The 16292-nt window shown below is 45.3% G+C and overlaps 1 protein-coding gene across 1 annotated transcript in view; it reads right to left on the bottom strand.

The window, feature by feature from the left end:
• The window catches only part of cdk6 (cyclin dependent kinase 6), a 388215-nt gene that overhangs the window by 86118 nt on the left and 285805 nt on the right, over positions 1–16292 (bottom strand). The window contains exon 5 of the mRNA XM_070880916.1: positions 4968–5077. Within this exon, the coding sequence (XP_070737017.1) occupies positions 4968–5077 (110 nt within the window). The remainder of the gene's footprint in view (positions 1–4967; positions 5078–16292) is intronic.

Below are 16292 nucleotides of genomic sequence, written 5' to 3'. Positions count from 1 at the left end.
TCAACTTCAGTACCCCATTCCTGCTTTCTCACCATACCCCTTGATTCCCCTAGTAGTAAGGACCTCATCTAACTCCTTTTTGAATATATTTAGTGAATTGGCCTCAACAACTTTCTGTGGTAGAGAATTCCACAGGTTCACCACTCTCTGGGTGAAGAAATTCCTCCTCATCTCGGTCCTAAATGGCTTCCCCCTTATCCTTAGACTGTGTCCCCTGGTTCTGGACTTCCCCAACATTGGGAACATTCTTCCTGCATCTAACCTGTCTAACCCCGTCAGAATTTTAAACGTTTCTATGAGGTCCCCTCTCATTCTTCTGAACTCCAGTGAATACAAGCCCAGTTGATCCAGTCTTTCTTGATATGTCAGTCCCGCCATCCCGGGAATCAGTCTGGTGAACCTTCGCTGCACTCCCTCAATAGCAAGAATGTCCTTCCTCAGGTTAGGAGACCAAAACTGTACACAATACTCCAGGTGTGGCCTCACCAAGGCCCTGTACAATTGTAGCAACACCTCCCTGCCCCTGTACTCAAATCCCCTCGCTATGAAGGCCAACATGCCATTTGCTTTCTTAACCGCCTGCTGTACCTGCATGCCAACCTTCAATGACTGATGTACCATGACACCCAGGTCTCTTTGCACCTCCCCTTTTCCTAATCTGTCACCATTCAGATAGTAGTCTGTCTCTCTGTTTTTACCACCAAAGTGGATAACCTCACATTTATCCACATTATACTTCATCTGCCATGCATTTGCCCACTCACCAAGTCGCTCTGCAGCCTCATAGCATCCTCCTCGCAGCTCACACTGCCACCCAACTTAGTGTCATCTGCAAATTTGGAGATACTACATTTAATCCCCTCGTCTAAATCATTAATGTACAGTGTAAACAGCTGGGGCCCCAGCACAGAACCTTGCGATACCCCACTAGTCACTGCCTGCCATTCTGAAAAGTACCCATTTACTCCTACTCTTTGCTTCCTGTCTGACAACCAGTTCTCAATCCATGTCAGCACACTACCCCCAATCCCATGTGCTTTAACTTTGCACATTAATCTCTTGTGTGGGACCTTGTCGAAAGCCTTCTGAAAGTCCAAATATACCACATCAACTGGTTCTCCCTTGTCCACTATACTGGAAACATCCTCAAAAAATTCCAGAAGATTTGTCAAGCATGATTTCCCTTTCACAAATCCATGCTGACTTGGACCTATCATATTACCTCTTTCCAAATGCACTGCTATGACATCCTTAATAATTGATTCCATCATTTTACCCACTACCGATGTCAGGCTGACCGGTCTATAATTCCCTGTTTTCTCTCTCCCTCCTTTTTTAAAAAGTGGGGTTACATTGGCTACCCTCCACTCCATAGGAACTGATCCAGAGTCAATGGAATGTTGGAAAATGACTGTCAATGCATCCACTATTTCCAAGGCCACCTCCTTAAGTACTCTGGGATGCAGTCCATCAGGCCCTGGGGATTTATCGGCCTTCAATCCCATCAATTTCTCCAACACAATTTCCCGACTAATAAGGATTTCCCTCAGTTCCTCCTCCTTACTAGACCCTCCGACCCCTTTTATATCCGGAAGGTTGTTTGTGTCCTCCTCAGTGAATACCGAACCAAAGTACTTGTTCAATTGGTCCGCCATTTCTTTGTTCCCCGTTATGACTTCCCCTGATTCTGACTGCAGGGGACCTACGTTTGTCTTTACTAACCTTTTTCTCTTTACATATCTATAGAAACTTTTGCAATCCGTCTTAATGTTCCCTGCAAGCTTCTTCTCGTACTCCATTTTCCCTGCCCTAATCAAACCCTTTGTCCTCCTCTGCTGAGTTCTAAATTTCTCCCAGTCCCCGGGTTCGCTGCTATTTCTGGCCAATTTGTATGCCACTTCCTTGGCTTTAATGCTATCCCTGATTTCCCTTGATAGCCACGGTTGAGCCACCTTCCCTTTTTTATTTTTACGCCAGACAGGAATGTACAATTGTTGTAGTTCATCCATGCGGTCTCTAAATGTCTGCCATTGCCCATCCACAGTCAACCCCTTCAGTATCATTCGCCAATCTATCCTAGCCAATTCACGCCTCATACCTTCAAAGTTACCCTTCTTTAAGTTCTGGACCATGGTCTCTGAATTAACTGTTTCATTCTCCATCCTAATGCAGAATTCCACCATATTATGGTCACTCTTCCCCAAGGGGCCTCGCACAACGAGATTGCTAATTAATCCTCTCTCATTACACAACACCCAGTCTAAGATGGCCTCCCCGCTAGTTGGTTCCTCGACATATTGGTCTAAAAAACCATCCCTTATGCACTCCAGGAAATCCTCCTCCACCGTATTGCTTCCAGTTTGGTTAACCCAATCTATGTGCATATTAAAGTCACCCATGATAACTGCTGCACCTTTATTGCACGCACCCCTAATTTCATGTTTGATGCCCTCCCCAACATCACTAATACTGTTTGGAGGTCTGTACACAACTCCCACTAACGTTTTTTGCCCTTTGGTATTCTGCAGCTCTACCCATATAGATTCCACATCATCCAAGCTAATGTCCTTCCGAACTATTGCCTTAATTTGCTCCTGAACCAGCAATGCTACCCCACCTCCTTTTCCTTTTATTCTATCTTTCCTGAATGTTGAATACCCCTGGATGTTGAGTTCCCAGCCCTGATCATCCTGGAGCCATGTCTCCGTAATCCCAATCACATCATATTTGTTAACATCTATTTGCACAGTTAATTCATCCACCTTATTGCGGATACTCCTTGCATTAAGACACAAAGCCTTCAGGCTTGTTTTTTTAACACCCTTTGTCCTTTTAGAATTTTGCTGTACAGTGGCCCTTTTGGTTCTTTGCCTTGGGTTTCTCTGCCCTCCACTTTTCCTCATCTCCTTTCTGTCTTTTGCTTTTGCCTCCTTTTTGTTTCTCTGTCTCCCTGCATTGGTTCCCATCCCCCTGCCATATTAGTTTATATCCTCCCCAACAGCACTAGCAAACACTCACCCTAGGACATTGGTTCCGGTCCTGCCTAGGTGCAGACCGTCCGGTTTGTACTGGTCCCACCTCCCCCAGAACCGGTTCCAATGCCCCAGGAATTTGAATCCCTCCCTGCTGCACCACTGCTCAAGCCACGTATTCATCTGCGCTATCCTGCGATTCCTACTCTGACAATCACGTGGCACTGGTAGCAATCCCGAGATTACTACTTTTGAGGTCCTACTTTTTAATTTAGTTCCTAGCTCCTTAAATTCGTTTCGTAGGACCTCATCCCTTTTTTTTACCTATGTCGTTGGTACCAATGTGCACCACGACAACTGGCTGTTCTCCCTCCCTTTTTAGAATGTCCTGCACCCGCTCCGAGACATCCTTGACCCTTGCACCAGGGAGGCAACATACCATCCTGGAGTCTCGGTTGCGGCCGCAGAAACGCCTATCTATTCCCCTCACCATTGAATCCCTAATCACTATTGCTCTCCCACTCTTTTTCCTGCCCTCCTGTGCAGCAGAGCCAGCCATGGTGCCATGAACTTGGCTGCTGCTGCCCTCCCCTGATGAGTCATCCCCCTCAACAGTACCCAAAACGGTGTATCTGTTTTGCAGGGGGATGACCACATGGGACTCCTGCACTACCTTCCTTGAACTGCGTCAGATAAATCGAGATAGGTGATTTACAGCCCCATTCCTGCTTTGCTGCCATTTTAACTTGGGCCTTCTGCTAGGCGGCCTAAAACAGGCAGAAATCTCATGAATATATACAAATCAGTGTTGTATGACGTATATAGGACCCTGATATAGTTTTGAGGGCCTACTGAGCAAACTGTGTGCTCAGAAAAAGCGGAAGAGGTTAAAAAAAAGCTAAGTATAAATTTATTTTTGTGAGCCCAAGAGGAGCAGGAATTCTCCTCTGGGCCTTATAAGAATAATGTGGTCTGCTGCTACCCCAGGCACCCCTACCCCCACTCCATGATTGCTCCCCACCTGGATATACCATTCTGCGGCTGGATCAGCCTCTGGGCCACCAAATATGGCACTGACCCAGAGGTGGTGAGATACTGCGGACCACCTGTTCGGGCATGCAGCTCACAAGCAACATGTTAATGAGGTCCCATCCTCAAATTAGACTGGCCCTCCAGCCCATGAGTTAAAAGACCCTGCGGCCGAAATTGCCCCTTTCTATAAGGTCCATGGCTGCCTGAAAGCGGCGGCCATGAGTCAGTGCGGACTGACCGACGAGTCGCCGCGGAGGGACTGCCATTTTTAATATTGCCCTTCTTTACTTTTGGAGCGGTGTAGGGGACTGCTCCGCCCGTTTTCCCGCCGCTTCATGCACGCGCTGACCCCTTACCGACTGGCGGTGACCCCTTTCCGAAATTGCCCCACAGGAAATTGCCCCATGGGAGTGCCGCCAGTCAGTGCCCCTGACAGCTTTTTCTGTCAGTACCCTTTCTGTGGCTTGGCGGCGCGGCTGCCCTTAAAGGGGAGGTGACGCTGCTGGCGACTCCACGTTATTTTTTTTGTCGGCCAAATTGAAGGGGAGGGATGTTGTGACGAGCCAGCGCGATGACATCATTAGCACGGCGCTGATGACTTTGAGCGTCAGCCACTCTGACCCGCTCCCACTTCCGCCCTCTAGTGGCGGCTACTCCGATCCGGCCGCACTTCCGCCCCCTCTCCCCACACCAACACCCCTCCGACTGGAAATATCAACCAAAAAGCTGAATTTCTCCAGATTGTCTGCCCCATGCATTGGGGCGGATGGAACACTACAGGAGTGGAAGGTGCGACCTGCTTCGGGCAGATGGCAATTTCAGCCCCCCTCTCTTTTGTTCACACAATGCCACTGAGCATAGAGAATAGAGGAATACAGATCTCCATCTAGGAGCTAACAAGAGATTATATCCTGCTGATTTCCTTAAAGAAACGTAATATGCTTGCATCAATATGAGCCTTACCTTCGACGGAACATTTCTGCAAATATGCAGCCAACACTCCATAGGTCAACTGGTGTTGCGTAACTAGACTGCAGCAGAACCTCTGGTGCCCGGTACCACAAAGTGACAACCTGCAAATTCAAGATATCTGGTTTAGTGCACATCAGAAGAGCTTAACATTTTAAACTGTACATTTCAATCTGCAGTTTTTGTGACACTTCAGCACAGAATAGTTTCATTTGCAAGAGGCAATACTGCATGCTTTCTCTGACTGTTTAAATGATATATAAACACAACAAATGTATTCCACAAACTCTAAAGGAAACTACCCTCCAGTCCATAAATGGACCCCAATTCCCTAAAAAATAGCATTAAAGAAGTACATTCAGCCCTCAAGCACAAATATTACAAAGATTCTGGCCCCACTCACATAACCATCTCTTCTTGAAAGAAAGAATACTTGTATTTATATAACACCTTTCACGACCACCAGACTTCTCAAAGTGCTTTACAGGTAATGAAGTATATCTGGCGTGTAGTCACTGTTATAATGTGGGAAAAGGGTCCTTCATGCTACAAGAGCAACAATAGGCCTGACAGTTCCCTACTGTAATGTCTGTAAGCTTGTAATGTTTGTAGCTCCACACTGTGGATGTGGACGTATTGTGTACTGCAATTGCAGAGTTAATCATTAAACAGAACCAGGTAATTCCGGAGACTCCCGAGATCTACCTGCCATTTTAGGAAGCTGTGTGTGCTGTGCTCTGTGAATATATTTGGCGATGGAAGATGGGATTTTTTCGCATGATTTAAAGCTTAATTTTTGTTGGTGAAGGATTCAGCCAGCCGACAGAGAGACTTTGGAAGTTTCTGACTTTGGAAAAAAGCTACAAAATCCGAGGTAAAATGGCAGCACCCGTAGGTGTTTTGGGACATTTGGGGGAAATATAGACACAACTGGGAACGTTTTAAAGCGTATGTGGATCGGCTAGAAATGTATGCTAGAAAGCGATCTTCTTATCGGAGGCAGGTCCGGCATTATATGACACTCTTGTAAATCTGCTTTTGCCTGACGAGCCAAAGGACACAACGCTTAAAGAGATTTTAACGAAGCTGGAGCAACACTATAACCCCAAACCGTTAGAAATTGCTGAAAGCTAACATTTCGGGATTCGGAATCAAAAGACTGACAAACATATCAGTGATTACATCGCTGCATTAAAGAAGCTATCGATGCACTGTAATTTTGGAAACTTTCAAAACTGAGCATTACGGGATTGTTTTGTTTGTGGGGTGAAAAATGATGCGATCAGAAGGAAGTTATTGACGATGGATGACTTGACTTTTGAGATTGCTTGTCAGACAGCGAGGTCGATGAGCATGGCCGAACAATATTGCCGAGAATTAAATAATGATTACGGTCGTCAGTCAACCGAGGTAAATCACCTGCAGGTTCAAAGTAAAAGACGGGCATGGCCCAAAGTCTCAGAAACTGGAAATTCTAACAGAGCGTCGAAGTCGTGCTATAGGTGCCTGGGACAACACATTGCTGAAAGTTGTCCATATGTGAAGGCAGAGTGTTTCTTCTGCAGGAAGGCTGGGCATCTTGCGAAGGCCAGTTTTTAAAGCTATGAGTCCAGCGTTCAAAGCTATGAATAGAAATCCCAAGAGGCTACATAGCATGGAAGAACAACAACAGGATGAGGAGATGTTAAGAGTTACACATCATCAGGAGCACAAGGTTAACGGACAGCCATTCGGAAAGCATCAAATTCCTCATAGATGTTGCGGGATTCAAGATACCAATGGAAATTGACACGGGTGCATCCGTGAGTGCAGTACCGGAGTCACTGTACCTCAACAAATTGCGTGATTCTCAACTGGAGAAATCCAACAAAGATTTGCGAGGCTACTCGGGAGAGAAAATTCCTGTGGTAGGCCGTATCACCGTACTGGTGAAATATAAAGATCAATTTCAGAACTTGCCTCTAATAGTACTGAAAGGAGACAAGTCTGCCTTACTAGGAAAAAATTGGTTGAGCTCACTGAAGCTGGATTGGAGTAAGATTTTCTGTGTGGAAGCGAGATTTTCATCAACGGATGAGGTTATCAAGAAGTATCCGAAGGTGTTCTGCGAAACGGGCAGTCTGATCCAAGGCTTCAAGGCGAGTGTCAGGGTACAGAAGGACACCAGATCGGTTTACTACAAACCACGTTCCGTACCATAAGAACATAAGAACATAAGAATTAGGAACAGGAGTAGGCCATCTAGCCCCTCGAGCCTGCTCCGCCACTCAACAAGATCATGGCTGATCTGGCCGTGGACTCAGCTCCACTTACCCGCCCGCTCCCCATAACCCTTAATTCCCTTATTGGTTAAAAATCTATCTATCTGTGATTTGAATACATTCAATGAGCTAGCCTCAACTGCTTCCTTGGGCAGAGAATTCCACAGATTCACAACCGTCTGGGAGAAGAAATTCCTTCTCAACTCGGTTTTAAATTGGCTCCCCCCGTATTTTGAGGCTGTGCCCCCTAGTTCTAGTCTCCCCGATCAGTGGAAACAACCTCTCTGCCTCTATCTTGTCTATCCCTTTCATTATTTTAAATGTTTCTATAAGATCACCCCTCATCCTTCTGAACTCCAACGAGTAAGGACCCAGTCTACTCAATCTATCATCCTAAGGTAACCCCCTCATCTCCGGAATCAGCCAAGTGAATCGTCTTTGTACCCCCTCCAAAGCTAGTATATCCTTCCTTAAGTAAGGTGACCAAAACTGCACGCAGTACTCCAGGTGCGGCCTCACCAATACCCTGTACAGTTGCAGCAGGACCTCCCTGCTTTTGTACTCCATCCCTCTCGTAATGAAGGCCAACATTCCATTCACCTTCCTGATTACCTGCTGCACCTGCAAACTAACTTTTTGGGATTCATGCACAAGGAGGAGTCCGTGTTCCATGTTTTTATTGAGTGTACGAGGTTGCAGCCCCTGTTCCATTATTTGAAGGGGCTGCTCCTGAAATTCTGGCTGCACTTCAGTCCCACACTCCTGATCTTTGGGCACCCTGAGCGGAGGGGAGCGGGTAGGTCCGAGGGCCTCCTCGTAGGACTGCTCCTGGGCACGGCCAAGGGTGCCATCAGCCGGTCCAGGCAGCGGGCGGTCGAGGGGGTCGTTCAACCTGACTGCCTGCCTCTCTTCCGCTCTTACATCCGGTCCAGGGTGTCCTTGGAGATGGAGCACGCGGTGTCCACCGGTACGCTCGCGGCCTTCCGCGAGAGGTGGGCACCGGAGGGACTGGAGTGCATCATCACGCCCGGCAACCAAATTTTAATTTGATTTTACGTTTTAAAGTTTAATTTGTTTTAATTGCCGGTGCTTTTAGTGTCCCCCTCTCCTTTTATAGGGGGCACTGGAAAAAGGAAAAATTTGATTTTAGTGCCCAAAAAAAAAAAAACCACAAAAAAAAATAAATAAAAAAGGGGCCTTGTAAATGTCTTGTGTGTGTCATCCAGGTCGGGTGGCACGGATACATGTTTTATGTTTTTGCAGTTTAACTCAAAAGAGTTTCATGCACAAGGACCCCCAGGTCCCTCTGCACTGCAGCATGTTGTAATTTCTCCCCATTCAAATAATATTCCCTTTTACTGTTTTTTTCCCCCCAAGTTGGATGACCTCACATTTTCCGATATTGTATTCCATCTGCCAAACCCTAGCCCATTCGCTTAACCTATCTAAATCTCTTTGCAGCCTCTCTGTGTCCTCTACACAACCCGCTTTCCCACTAATCTTTGTGTCATCTGCAAATTTAGTTACACTACACTCTGTCCCCTCTTCCAGGTCATCTATGTATATTGTAAACAGTTGTGGTCCCAGCACCGATCCCTGTGGCACACCACTAACCACCGATTTCCAACCCTAAAAGGACCCATTTATCCTGACTCTCTGCTTTCTGTTCGCCAGCCAATTCTCGATCCATGCGAATACATTTCCTCTGACTCCGTGTACCTTTATCTTCTGCAGTAACCTTTTGTGTGGCACCTTATCGAATGCCTTTTGGAAATCTAAATACACCACATCCATCGGTACACCTCTATCCACCATGCTCATTATATCCATATGCACTCAAGGAGAAAGTTGAGCAAGAACTCAAAAGACTAGAGACTGACAACATTATTTGTAAGATAGATCGATGTAATTGGGCTACACCCATTGTTGTTGTACCTAAGTCTGATGGTAAGGTAAGATTGTGTGGTGAGAATAAAGTAACCGTAAACCAGGTTCTAGAGGGTAATGTCCCCAATAACATTGCCGAATATAGAAGATTTGTTCACAACACTGACAGGTGATCTGATCTTCTCAAAACTGGATCTTACGAATGCCTACTTACAGCTTGAACTAGATGAGGAGTCCAAGTCATGTTTGACTATAAATATTCATCTAGGCCTGTATCAATTTAATAGGCTACCGATTGGAATGTCTTCCACCCCTGTCATATTCCAAGGGGTGATGAACCAGATTTTGCAAGGTATTGAAGGGGTAGTATGTTATTTGGATGACATACTAATTTCAGCACCAAATAGGCAAATTCATAACATATTGAATGAAGTCCTCAAATGGCCAGAGAAGCACAGAGTACCAGTGTCTGCTCGTAAGTGTGAGTTATTTCAAAACTCAGTGGAGTAGTTAGGGTACAGAGTAGACAAAGATGGTTTTCATCCAACCATGGAAAAATTGGATGTGATCAGAAATGCACCCACTCCCAGGAATATCACTGAACTTCGTTCATTCTTGGGTCTTTTGAACAATTATGGGAAGTTCCTACCAAATTTGGCTACAGTATTACATCCACTGAATGAACTTTTGAAAAAACAGGTCCATTGGAAGTGGTCAAAAGAATGCAATACAGCATTCAAGCAGTGTAAAAGCAAATTGGTAGAGAGTTAGTTCACTGTGACATATCTAAGGAGATTAAGCTAGCATGTGATGCCTCTCCATATGGAGTTGGGGCAGTAATCTCTCATGTATTAAGTAGTGGGGAGGAGAGACCAATTGCTTTTGCTTCACACACTCTCAGTGCCAGTGAGAGTAACTATGCGCAAATTGAAAGGGAAGCTTTGGCATTAATTTTTGGGGTCAAGAAGTTTCACAAATACTTGTATAGTCATAAGTTTACCATTGTTACGGACTATAAGCTCTTAACAGCAATCCTCCATCCAAAGTCCCCAGTTCCAACATTAGCTGCAGCGCTGGGCTTTGATTTTGTCAGCATATACATATGATATTGAATACAGACGATCAGCTGATCACAGTAATGATGATGCAATGTCTAGATTGCCTTCCCCAGCACAAGTTACACCCGAAAGGGAAGAAGTGTTTTATTTTTCATACATTGATGAACTGCCAGTCACAACTGAATAGATTGGTAGAGCAACCAAACGTGACCCAGTGATGGCAAAGGTGTATGAGTATATTGCAAATGGATGGCCAAACCAAATAACAGACAAAGATACACATCCATTCTTCATTCGTAGGAATTAATTTTCAGTCGATAAGGATTGTATCATGTGGGGTGCAAGAGTGGTTATATCAAATAAATTCAGGTCCAAATTATTAGGAGACCTCCATGACCAGCACCTGGGAATGTGCTTGACCAAGAATTTTGCACGCAGTTACTTATGGTGGCCAGGTCTTGATAAAGATATAGAGTACATCGTGAGTCAGTGTACGACATGTCAATCGGTAAGCAAGCAACCACCACCAGTACCATTACAGCCATGGAAATGGCCTCCCAGGGTGTGGCAAAGGCTACGTATTGATTTTGTTGAGTTAGAAGGACAACAATTGTTCATTGTGATTGAAAGCCATTCGAAGTGGGTTGAGGTGTTTCCAATGTGGAAAATAACAAGAAGTAAAACATTGGACACTTTGCGAAGTTTATTTTCTTCATTTGGACTCCCAGAAGAAATTGTTTCAGATAATGGACCACAATTTTGTTCAGAAGAATTTGCACAATTCACGAGCAAAAATGGTGTGAAACATACCAAGTTCTACCATACCATCCTGCTTCGAATGGTGCAGCAGAGCGCACTGAACAAATTGTAAAACGTGCCCTCAAAAAACAAATGTTAGATCCAAATCCAAGGAAACGACAGTTGTCATTGGATCACAAATTGGCTAATTTTTTGATTACATATCGAAATACTCTTCATACAACTACTGGTAGAACACCAGCAGAGTTGTTTCTCAAATGACAGCCACGACCCAGATTCTCGTTGTTAAAGCCAAATTTGGCACAGTCCGTAGAAGAGACACAATTAAAACAGAGAATCACGATGAAGGTAGAGTAAAAGAGAGAAGTGTGAAATTAAACCAGAAGGTGAGAGTGAAGAACCATCACCATAAATGGTTAAAGTGGTTACCAGGAAGAGTGGTGAAGATATGTGGTCCTTGCACATATTTGGTAAAGATGTTTGATAATGGACAGGTTAGGTTTGTTCATATTGATCATATTTTACCCACAGACATGGAAGGAGTTGAAGGTGGGAATGATTCAATTATTTCTGACTCATCAGATAGTTTTGATACACCAGTAGCAAATCCTAAATCCAATGTACTGGAAACAAATCCAGGAGAGAATCAGAATGAAAGTTTGAGTCCAAGTCAGGGAAACAAAGAGCCTGAAGTTCGAGTGAGTTCAAATGAAAATCAAGGAAATTCCATGGAGGAAAACGTTCCTCAGGATGAGCCTCGAATGAGTGTGAAATTGACACCAGGTTTGGAAGGTTTTGTTCAAGAGTGAAGTTATCCTCTTCGAAACAGAAAACAATTGGTAAAGTTAAATTTGTAAAGGAAAAAAATAAGTCTATATCCTGTGTTATGTATAAACATGAAAGTTATGTATGATGTTTGTTATGATGGCTTCTTCATTAAGGAGGGAGAAGTGTAATGTCTGTAAGCTTGTAATGTTTGTAGCTCCACACTGTGGATATGGACGTATTGTGTACTGCAATTGCCGAGTTAATCATTAAACAGAACCAGGCAATTCCGGAGGCTTCCGAGAGAGCTGCCTGCCATGTTAGGAAGCTGTGTGTGCTGTGCTCTGTGAATATATCACACCTACACCCACATTCATGTCTATGTGTCATCTTATCCAAGTACGCAAGACCTCAGGCTTATTAACATCCTAACTTCAAGGGCATCCCCGCCTCCCGTCTCAAGGAAATTGCGTCAATGTTTCTTGTGGTTATCAGCCTCCATACCATGCTAAGATAGACATAAGGTAAAAGCTACAAAATATTATGCTACTTTGTAATTATTGAATCTCAACAATGCTGTTTTTCACCCATTTGCAGAGTTTTTATACAGAATGTATTGATTTTCTTATGCAGAAGTCATCAGTAACAAAACCAAAATTAACTTTGAAATATTGAAAAGAGTTTAAGAAGCACTGCCTGCATAGAAAATGTTTGCAACATAGGACAGGAGTGGGCTATTCCGCGACTTGAGCTTGTTGGTAAACCTACTTTTGTACAGGGAGAACGACTTTTCAAACAAAGAACAAGTTTGGCAAACATGATGATGCCACATTAACCATTACATTTTATAGAAAAAAATTCTAAATTATATAAAAGTCAATTTTTAACACATCTTAGTATAAATGAGATGAACTCCCATGGCTCATATCAATGGTAAATATGATACTATCCAACTTTTTAAATAGGATTTCATTCATGTCAAGTTCACATGCAAAAATATTAATTTTAGACCCTGTGGTAACTAATTAGCTTGATGAATGAAGTGAGATTGGAAGTATTCTATTCCAGGATTTGTCTGCAATACATGGCCGCAAAATTCGGCTCGTTAGTGCCTGCTGTTTCGGCGCTACGAATGCTGTTTTGGATTCAAAGTGGGTCTGTGGCACATGTGCACATTTCTGGTGCGAGTCGCGCCGGATCCATATAGGTGAGCGTGTGCAGTGAGTGTCCGCCGGAAGTCTGCAGAGTAGGCAGATCATGACATCAATCAACGTGCAACTCTGATCTGATGCCAGCGGTGCGATTTTGGAGTTCCAGTCTCCAGCTAATACTCTCTCTTAAACATGCACAGCTGAACACGTGTTTAGCAGCAGGAAGGACCCCTGACGAGCGCAATTTAAAGGGATCATCAACTACTTACAGGTTAGTAGCTGATTGATTTCTACTGGCTATTGCTGTGATTGTACAAGCGTTTGGTGCTTTCTAGCATTCTTTAAAGTTGCTGAGGTCTACAGGGAGTGTTGTGACATGTGCTGAAGGACTTTGTCCTGACTCCAAGGATTTTGCATAAAACACCTGAAATACAGCATGATAGACAGAGCCGACAGTGCAGAACAAGCTGCAGGCAAAGGGAGTAGGAGGATGGGGAGAAGACTCTCAGCAGCAGACCATATCTGCTCAGGGTGTTCAGGGAGCAATTTACCTACCTGAACCTCAAAGAGGAACAGTGTGTGAGACGTCTATGCTTCAGTAAAGATGCCCTCACTGAAGTCAGCCACCTGCTGCAGCCACAACTCCAACCTCAGAGCAGGGCAATGACTGCACTGCCAGTGGCTGTGAAGATGACCGTGGCCATGAACTTTTGTGTGTCAGGCTTCTTCCAGGCTGGAGGAAGAGATATTTGCAATATCTCCCAGTTTTCCGACCACTGTCGCATAAGGTCACTTTGGCTCTGTATTCAAAGAGAGGTGAATATATTTCATTCTCTCTTTCAAGAAAGCAGCAGGCGGAGTGAGCATGTGGCTTCACGAGGACTGCAGACTTCCCCATGGTGCAGGGTGCCATTGACTGCACGCACATTGCTTTGCGGATGCCGCATGCCAACTCTGAGGTACACTTCAAAGTTCAGCTGATGTGTGACCATACGCAGTGAATCATGCAGGTCAATGCCCAGTATCCTGACGGCAATCATGATGTCTTCATTCTGCAGCAGTCCGCTGTGACGAACCAAAGGATGGCTACTGGGTGACAAGGACTATCCATTGACGACTTGGCTCATGGCTCCGGCGCGGAACCCACAACACGTGCGCAGCATGCATACAACGAAAGCCATGCTGCCACGTGAAATATCATAGAGCCTGAAACAATGCTTCTGCTTCCTGAACTGCTCTGGAGGAGCCCTGCAGTACTCGGCAGAGCAGGTGCCAATATTCGTGGTGGTTTGCTGCATCCTGCACAACCTCGCTGTTGTGAATGGAGAAAGAGTCAAAGTGAACACTGTGAGCTCAAAGTAAAGTGTGACCGTAGTCTTTTATTGCAGGTCTCCAGAGTGCCTCTCCAACCTGTGAAGCCTCCTTAAATACCTGTGCTCCCAAGGGATTATGGGATCCCTTGGAACTCCAGGGGATGAGCCCTCTGGTGGCTGTACAGAGTAAATACAAGTCCACATATATAACAACACTCCCCCACCAAAGGCTATAGTGTAACTATTTACAATGTGAGTCGATCTGGGGCCCTTCTTGCCCTGGTTGATTGTCTCGGTGTGAAAGCTGGTGTTGTTGAATCATTTGTTGGGCCCTCACTGGGCTGCTGTGCAGCTGGCCTTGCTGGGCTGCCTGGTGTGTTGGGCCCTGCAAGGCTGCTGTGGATGATGGGTTCTGCTTTGTGGTCAACCGTGGTGCCGGTTGCCACTGGTGTGTATGTTGGGGGATCAAAAAAGGTAGGGTCCAAGGTGGGTTGCTCAGGATAGTCCGTGAATCTGAGTTTGATTTGGTCCAAATGTTTCTGGTGAATGAGTCCATTTGAAAGTTTGACCAGAAACACCCTGCTCCCCTCTTTGGCCATGATAGTGCCAGAAAGCTACTTGGGACCTTGTCCATAACTTAATACAAATACAGGATCATTGATTTCAATCTCGCGTGCCACATTTGCTATCATGGTATGCACTTTGTTGAAGCCTCCTACTCTCTACCTGTTCATGTAGATCAGGGTGAACTAACGAGAGCCTTGTCTTAAGTGCTCTTTTCATGAGCAGTTCAGCAGATGGGATCCCAGTGAGTGAGTGGGGTCTCATGCGGTAGCTAAGCAGGACTCGGGATAGGCGAGTCTGCAGTGAGCCTTCAGTTACCCTCTTCAAGCCTTGCTTGATGGTTTGCACTGCTCTCTCTGCCTGACCATTGGACGCTGGTTTAAACGGGGCAGATGTGACATGTTTGATCCCATTACGGGTCATGAATTCTTTGAACTCAGCACTGGTAAAACATGGCCCATTGTCGCTCACCAGGGCATCGGGTAAGCCATGAGTGGCAAACATGGCCCGCAGGCTTTCAGTAGTGGCAGTGGACGTGCTAGCCGACATTATCTCACATTCAATCCACTTGGAGTACGCATCTACAACCACAAGGAACATTTTACCCAAGAACAGGCCTGCATAGTCGACGTGTACTCTAGACCACGGTTTGGAGGGCCAAGATCATAAACTTAGCGGCGCCTCCCTGGGTACATTGCTTGACTGCGAGCATGTATTACATCTGTGAACGCAGCACTCTATAAGTCCGCATTGATACCGGGTCACCACACATGGGATCTGGCTATCGCTTTCATCATTATGATGCCTGGGTGGGTACTGTGGAGGTCATTGAAGGTTTAGGTGTCTCTGCCCTTCTTGGGGACGACGACTCGATTGCCCCACAGAAGGCAGTCTGCCTGTATAGACAATTCATCTTTGCGCCGCTGGAACAGCTTAATCTCTTCCTGCATTTCCACTGGGACACTGGACCAGCTCCCGTGAAGCACACAGCTTTTGACTAGAGATAATAAGGGGTCCTGGCTTGTCCAGGTTTTGATTTGTTGGGCAGTGACGGGTGATTGCTCATTCGCAAATGCTTCCATAACCATGGCTAGATCTGCGGGCGGCGCCGTTTCCACCCCCATGGTGGGCAATGGCAGCCTACTGAGAGCATTGGCGCAGTTTTCTGTGCTTGGCCTGTGGCGGATGGTGTAGTTGTATGCGGACAACGTGAGCGCCCATCTCTGGAAGTAGGCCGATGCGTTGGTATTGATCCCTTTACTCTCGGAAAACAGGGATATAAGTTGCCTATGGTCAGTTTCCAATTAGAATTTTAGCCCAAACAGGTATTGATGCATTTTCTTTACCCCATAGACCCATGCTAACGCTTCTTTTTCAATCATGCTGTAGGCTCTCTGTCATGCCTTAGACAGACTCCTGGATGCATAAGCAACTGCTTCCTGTTTCCCAAAATCATTAGCTTGTTGCAATACGATGCCATATGATGACGCATCACATGCTAGTACCAAACGCTTACATGGATCATACAACACAAGCAATTTGTTTAAGTATAACAATTTTC

This window comes from Pristiophorus japonicus, chromosome 5, assembly GCF_044704955.1.
Source record: "Pristiophorus japonicus isolate sPriJap1 chromosome 5, sPriJap1.hap1, whole genome shotgun sequence".
Classification (NCBI taxonomy): Eukaryota; Metazoa; Chordata; class Chondrichthyes; family Pristiophoridae; genus Pristiophorus; species Pristiophorus japonicus.
Note: the sequence above shows the minus strand (reverse complement) of the source record. Positions and strands in the feature narration are given on the sequence as shown.